The sequence below is a fragment of the Pelophylax lessonae genome (assembly GCF_965119305.1).
Source record: "Pelophylax lessonae genome assembly, chromosome: 10".
NCBI classification, from domain to species: domain Eukaryota; kingdom Metazoa; phylum Chordata; class Amphibia; order Anura; family Ranidae; genus Pelophylax; species Pelophylax lessonae.
Genome location: NC_138777.1, coordinates 108,423,091 through 108,430,950, shown reverse-complemented (window position 1 = coordinate 108,430,950; position 7,860 = coordinate 108,423,091). Strand labels below are relative to the sequence as shown.

Genomic DNA, 7,860 nt, shown 5'->3' with positions numbered 1-7,860 from the left:
TAATCCCCCTCCCCTCCCAGTCTGGGCTCTAATGTTAGCTCTGCTCCTGAGTTTGTTATCTCTGTAACTTTGTCTCTCACCCTGCAGTTCTTCCTATACTCCTTGTCCCAGCCTGTATATTTTTTTTCATCTCTCTCCCCCCCATTGCTCTGTCTTCCTTGCACAGTCACTGCTGATCAGCTGCATTCCCATGGGGTGAAGAATTTGCTGTTACACCGGTTCCATAGCAGCCTGTTATCTTGTCCCAGTGCAGTTTAGTGTGCTTTTTGTAGCTGGGCTTCCCACTTTTCTCCCCCAGATTGCTTCCTGACCTATGCAACTTTACTTCTTCTCCCCTTAACTGCCAGTTTCCTCTGCATCCATATATCAACTCCTTCTATTTAACCATTTACTAACTGATCTGGCAATAGTAAACCCCATTTTTTATCTTGTATCTACAAGTAAGCTTATAATAGGGTTTACCTGTAGGTACAGTGAATATCTCCTAAACAGAGCAGCCGGTGATAGCACCGGCGCATGTGCACTACGCTCTCAATGGATGACATACGACTTGAGCCCAAGAAACCAGAGAGATGACCAGATGAAGATGGAATCCCTCTTAGTAGTTACAGCACATCACTGGAGAGATCTGTTTTTTAGGTTAGAAAAATAAAATTAAGGGCTCATTCCCACTGGTGCTCTGGCTGTGTGAAGGAGGGGTTTGGGCTGGAGCCACCTGTCATTCTATGGGGATGAAGTGCCTGTACGAACACAGCCGCAGGCCCTAATTGGACAGGTGTGCAGGTGAGCGGTCCCCAAATGCACACTGTCTGTGTCCGGGCCGTACACCTGCATCCCCACACCTGTCAAATTAGGACCTGCAGCTGTGTTTGTACAGATCCAGGTGGCTTAAGCCACATAAATGAACCACTGATTCATACTGTACAGACCACAGCACCCATGTAAATGAGCCCCAACACCCAATTCACACACAGATTTATTTATCAACTCTATTTCATCTTTTAGATTTAGCAGGAACTCTGAGTTATGTTGTATTTGTGTTTGCTAGTAATGATTTTATTGTATTTTTATCGAAATATAGCTTTAATGTTTTCTTGTTGGGGGGGAGGGGGCTGTCAGGTAGTCTGTATGGGGCCCTGCAATTTTTATTAGCAGCCCTGTGTATAATACATACATACATACATACATACATACAGCACGCCACTGAAAGGAAAGAATCTAGCAGCTAGCGATAGAAAAAAAATCAGAGGTTAGCCTTTAATATATTTTAGTGCGGAAATATGTTGTCTGTTCTGTCCAAAATCGTAATTTCTCTAGCTGGATAAATCAGCCAGGGTATGTGTACTGCAGAAGCATTTTTTACCTTGTTCCCCATTATACATGATCGATAATGTTTATCACTTTGCAAAAATAAGGTGGATTTAAAAACCATTACGACAAAAGTGATTTTAGACATTTCCTAGAACAGAACAAAAAAACAAAAAAAACATAAATATATTTAACAGACAACTGCAACCATTAATCTGTAGGTAGTCTCTCCTTCACTACAAGCTCCTTCAAAGTAATCATTTCACCTTCAAAGCTGCTTCTTGAGGCCCTAGTTTCCCCAGTTTCAAATTTTTCCCTTAAAGACAAGAAGTCTTTTCCTAGTTTGTATGCCAATGAAATCATTGTGTCCAACAATGGGCTGTAGTATCTGTGTCTTGGGTGTTTCTGTAGAAGTTCCAGTGCTTTCATTCCAGTCTCATACGCATTTTCTAATTGGTCCATATCCTTATGGCAGACAACTAGGGCACACAGAGTTGGCACCATCATGATGGGACAATGTTCAACCATTTTTTCTTGGAGGTAAAGAACTTGTTCCAATACCTCTGTAGCTCTTTTGTACTGTCCTCCTCTGATACAGCTGTATCCTTCCCCTAACTCGGATTCTATAAAAAATGCAACAAATTGGCCGGATTTCCTTACATATCGTATGGCATACAACTCTCCAAGGTAGTCTTTAAGGGCAACCATCCTTTTACGAATTATCTCCTCCGTAAGGTTTCCCATCAGAATTTTCTTAGGAAAGACCACATCTTCCATTTCATCCTTAAACTCTTTTAATAAGTTTCTATGAAGTCTCTCAAAATCAGAGTACCTTCGTTCAATGAAGACTTTTTTCCCATCAAAACTTCCTGTCTTGATGATCACAATCTTGTACAACTGTTCAAAGGAATGGGTATATATAAGTAACAATATATAGTCAAAACGTATATTGGGTTATTGCATTTTCTACTTTAAAAAGTGTTTTCTTTTAAATTTTGCAAAAAGTTAGATAGTTTAAATATCCCTGTCTGATTTTATTGCTGTCAGTGTCCCCATTGAGGAGATTCACCCTATCTATTTGACTTGGTGACTGTTGTGTCTGAATCAGAAACTGAAAATCCAACATGTCACATAAACAAGAGGTGAGCAAATGATCTTCCAATGGGGAAACTGGTTTCTACCCGAGACTGTCTATGAGGAGATAGCCCCTAACTTTAGAAATGTCCTCCTACATTCTGTTGTGTCTCAAACTACTAGTGAAGGAAAATCCCTATTAGCAGAGATGTATAGTAACTAAGTAGAACTACTTCACTACTGTACTTAAGTACCGAAAGGCGGTATCTGTACTTTCCTAGAGTAGAATTGTTTTCTCCTACTTCCACTTTTACTTCACTACATTTTTTCGATGATTTCAATACTTCTACTCCGATATTTTTTTTGTGCTGCATAGTTACTCGTTACTATTATAAAAATTACCACTGCCAGAACAGTAGATGGCAGGTTTCATGAAGCTTAAAATATGTGTATTATCAGTGCATACGAAAATAAATGCTACTGTATGTATAAATAAAAGCTGCATTTGAAATAATAACAATATGATGTTCAAACTTTTGACTTCTTTCTTTAATAACTACATAACACAATACTTGTACTTTTACTTTCAGTACTTGAGTAGCAATTTTTTTTTCAAAACTACTGGTACTTTTACTTTCAGTACTTGAGTAGCAAAATTTTTTTAAAAAACTACTTGCAATATTTAAGTACAAAAAATGTTGAATACTTTAGTACTTCTACTCAAGTCACTTTTTGATCGAGCACTTCCACTTCTACTCAAGTCACTTTTTGATCGAGCACTTGCACTTCTACTCAAGTCACTTTTTGATTGAGCACTTGTACTTTTACTCAAGTATGGGTTTCGAGTACTTTATACAACTCTGCCTAATTAGTCACAGACAGTGAAAAAAACAAACATTCCCAGCTCCAATGACCCGTACCCGTACATCACTGGAGTTTAAACAGTTATACCGGAATGATGCCTGCAGGGCTAATAAAATCATTGTATTGTGACATTTATCACAATATAATGATGTGTAGCTTCCACACACCATTTTAGAAGCAGAGATTTCCCATAACTTTGATGAATTCAGCCTTTATTGTTTGGAATAAGCTTTTCACCCATGAATCCTACTCTGTGTGATCAGTGTACATTGCAGGGATTTTAACAAACTTTTTTGCCAATTCCTACCGGTTTGTGCTCTGAAGAAATCGCTCTTTGTTTGATTATGTCATTGTGCAAACTGAATTTGAATGGGAGTGTTTTTTTTTTCATTATTCAGCTGATGCAATTGCATGGTTCTAATAAGGAAAGTTACAGTGTCTGCATCCTTTTAGAACTAATTAACCCTTTGGGAGTAATTAAATGTTTGTTGCAGAGGATGCCTAAAATCTGTATCCTAGAGTAGACTTCTTGGAAAATCAGTGAGCCAATAAAACAAGCAAGAAATGAAATTTCTGGTAGTGTTCTGTACAGAAACAGTGTACAGAAGGCCTCCAGTTTACTGTATTGCATTTAATATTACATATACATTGAATGCAGAAAGTATTCACAGCGCATCACTTTATCCACATTTTGTTATGTTACAGCCTTATTCCAAAATTGATTAAATTAATTTTTCTCAAAATTCTACAAACAATACTACATAATGACAACCTTAAAGAAGTTTGTTTAAAAACTGCAAATTTATTAAAAATAAAAATCTAAAAAATTCACATGTACATAAATATTCACAGCCTATGCCATGACACTCAAAATTGAGCTCAGGTGCATCCTGTTTCCACTGATCATCCTTGAGATGTTTCTACAACTTGATTGGACATGATTTGGAAAGGCACACACCTGTCTATATGAGGTCCCACAGTTAACAGTGCATGTCAGAGTACAAACCAAGCCATGAAGTCCAAAGAATTGTCTGTAGACCTCCGAGACAGAATTGTATTGAGGCACAGATCTAGGGAAGGATACAGAAACATTTCTGCAGCATTGAAGGTCCCAATGAGTACAGTAGCCTCCATCATCTGTAAATGGAAGAAGTTTGGAACCACCAGGACTCTTCCTAGAATGGGCCGCCTGGCCAAACTGAACAATTGGGGAGGGGAGGGCCTTAGTCAGGGAGGTGACCAAGAACCAGATGGTCACTCTGACAGAGCTCCAGCGTTTCTCTGTGGAGAGAGGAGAACCTTCCAGAAGGACAACCATCTCTGCAGCACTCCATCAATCAGGCCTGTATGGTAGAGTGGCCAGATGGAAGCCACTCCTCAGTAAAAGGCACATGACAGCTCGCCTGGAGTTTGCCAAAAGGCACCTGAAGGACTCTCAGACCATAAGAACAAAATTCTCTGGTCTGATTAAACAAAGATTGAACTCTTTGGCTTAAATTGCAAGCATCATGTCTGGAGGAAACCAGGCACCGCTCATCACCTGGCCAATACCATCCCTACTGTGAAGCATGGTGGTGGCAGCATCATGCTGTGGGGAGGTTTTTCAGTGGTAGGAACTAGGAGACAAGTCAGGATCCAGGCAAAGATGAATGCAGTAATGTACAAAGACATCCTTGATGAAAACCTGCTCCAGGGCACTCTGGACCTCAGACTGGGGTGAAGGTTCATCGTCCAACAGGACAACGACCCTAAGCACACAGTCAAGATAACAAAGGAGTGGCTAAGGGACAACTCTGTGAATGTCCTTGAGTGGTCCAGCTAGAGCCCAGACTTGAACCTGATTGAACATCTCTTGAGAGGTCTGAAAACTGCTATGCACTGATGCTCCCCATCCAACCTGATGGAGCTTGAGAGGTCCTGCAAAAAAGAATTGGAGAAACTGTCCAAAAATAGGTGTGCCAAGCTTGTAGCATCATATTCAAAAAGATTGAGGCTGTAATTGGTGCCAAAGGTTGTTCAACAAAGTATTAAGCATAGGCTGTGAATACTTATGTACATGTGATTTTTTATTTAATTTTTTCATTTTTTTTTTAAATAAATGTGCAAAGATTTCAAACGAACTTCTTTCCCATTGTCATTATGGGGTATTGTTTGTAGAATTTTGAGGAAAATAATGAATTTAATTCATTTTAGAATAAGGTTGTAACATAACAAAATGTGGAAAAAGTGAAGCGCTGTGAATACTTTTCGGAGTTACTGTAATTACAGAACTGCAGATTGAAAAGGAAATGTAATTTTTAATATTATTTAAATGCAATATGGCTTGTATAGCAATTGTATTAGCTATATTATTATTTATTTTTTATTTTTTGCTATCTTTCCAACGAAAATTAAGTCGTCCTTTAAGGCCCCTTTCACACTTGTGCGACTTGTCATGCGATTTGGGACTGCAAAATCACATGACAAGTTGTTCTCCATTATTTCCAATGAGCACCGTTCATATCTGTGCGACTTGGAGTCGCACTGACTTCAAAGCAGTCCTTTGGCACGATTTTGAAGCGTTTTAAGGCCAAAGACATTCAAGCCTAGTCAAACTCGCATCAAAATCGCGGCAACAAAGTCACGGTAAAATTGAAGTCGTACAAGTGTGAAAGGGGCCTAAAGTGACTCTGAAAGAGAATCAACAAATTTCACTGCAATCTGATGTAGATTTATACATAACTTATCATCAGGCAACACAGTAATGGAGATTACACATACACTCATAAGGCAACACTGTGCACCATAAGATACCTATACTTACCCTCCTGATACTTCCATGCTGTCAAATACAAAATAAGAGTAACTAAGTAAAATTAAAACATGACTCCCGCCATGTTGTTTCTGTTGTTTTGGATGGAGCAAATAAGAGTTAACATGTAGATTACGTTGGTATAGTGCGCAGGCGCACTAGAACCGGCATCCGGTGACCAGGCAACACAGGAAGTGAAGGAGAGCGGGGAAACAGCGGCGGCAGCCGCGAATGAGGAGACCGCAGAGTCACCATCTGGAGGGACGGGAGGAGCGAGTAGCTCCTGTTGGAATGCTGTAAAGCGATTGTCTTAAAGGAAAAGTGTGAGTGCAATTCCAATGTACTGTGTTGTTGTCCTTTATTAAAGCGTTATTGCCCGAGGTTGCGTGCGCTTTTCTTTACAGATTTGAACATGTTTTTTTAAAAAGCTGAACTTCAGGCATACATAAAAGACAAAAAGCTCTATAACCATTAATACTTCATTAAGGGATCTAAATATATACATCCAAAAAAAAAAAAAATAGCCTTTTGACTGCCTCAGCATTCATGTTTGTAATATTTAGTGAAAAGTCAGTTTCAATTGCCTTTTGCAGGATACATGTAGAATTCCCTATTTCCTAACATTTGATGCTAAGAGAAAAAAACCTGAGGAACATTTACCTAAAAGAGGTAAAAAACATTCAACCAATAGAGAAAAGAGGCTAACATGATAGGTTAGTACATTCAACCAGAAAAATAAAAAATGTAAGAGCGCTTTACTGTATGCAATATTTTCCTGGCCCGACCTCACATCAGAAAACAGTGGGTTAATGCCTCTTCTAGGACCCACAGGACCACCTCTTCCTAGCTAAATAAAAGACAGCCCCTCCCCCACTGTTTTTTTTTTTTTTTTGGTCAAGCTCCAGGCCACCTGTTGACTGCAGTTGGTATGTACTTTGGTTGCTGCAATTATATTTCCCCTACCACGCCGCCCCTCCATGTTTAGCATCTCATAAAGTTGGACCCTTTTGGATGGTAAACCCTCCTAAAACTGTGTGCCGGTCGATGGGCAATGTTGTTTACCTCTTAAGGACCACCCCACGTACATATACTGCGGTAGGGCAACTCTTTAGCGCAAAATCACGTACCTGTACATGATTATTTTCTTCCGGGTCTGGGGCATGCATGCGCACCACCTGCAACCCCACTCCCACTTTGATTGGACACAGCGGGAACCAATCAGCGGGTCCCGTGGACCCGATATCCACTGGCACCTGCGGATCACTCCCAAGGCAGACAGAACGGCGGTCTGCCTGTGTAAACAAGGCAGATCATTGTTCTGTGACAGGAGAAGGCAGAGATCTTGTGTTTCTGCTAAGCAGAGAAACAGATCTCCATCCTTGAAGTACAAGCATCTCCCCCACAAAGTTAAATGTGTTCCTAGGGGTTGCTTTCTAACTCTTTGATTGCCCCTGATGTTAGCCTCTTCCCTGCCAGTGTCATTAGTACAGTGACAGTGCATATTTTTAGCACTGATCACTGTATTAGTGTCACTGGTCCCCAAAAAAGCGTCAAAAGTGTAATTTAGTGTCAGATTTGTCGGCTGCAATGTCGCAGTCCCGCTATAAGTCACTGATTGCCACCATTACTAGTAAAAAACAAAATTAAAAAAAAAATTGCATAAAAATATCCCATAGTTTGTAGACGCTATAACTCAATCAATCAATCAATCAATATATGCTTATTGGGATTTTTTTCCCCAAAAATATGGAGCAGAATACATATTGGCCCAAATTGATGAAGATATTAGATTTTTTACATTTTTTTTATTCGGTAGGTTTAAT

The 7,860-nt window shown here is 39.7% G+C and overlaps 1 protein-coding gene across 1 annotated transcript in view; it reads right to left on the bottom strand.

Moving 5' to 3' along the window:
* Positions 1-1,242: 1,242 nt before the first annotated feature.
* The window catches only part of SNX20 (sorting nexin 20), a 59,056-nt gene continuing 52,438 nt past the window's right edge, over positions 1,243-7,860 (bottom strand). Inside the window, exon 4 of the mRNA XM_082270602.1 lies at positions 1,243-2,205. Coding sequence (XP_082126728.1) covers positions 1,519-2,205 — 687 coding nt within the window. The 3' untranslated portion in view covers positions 1,243-1,518. The remainder of the gene's footprint in view (positions 2,206-7,860) is intronic.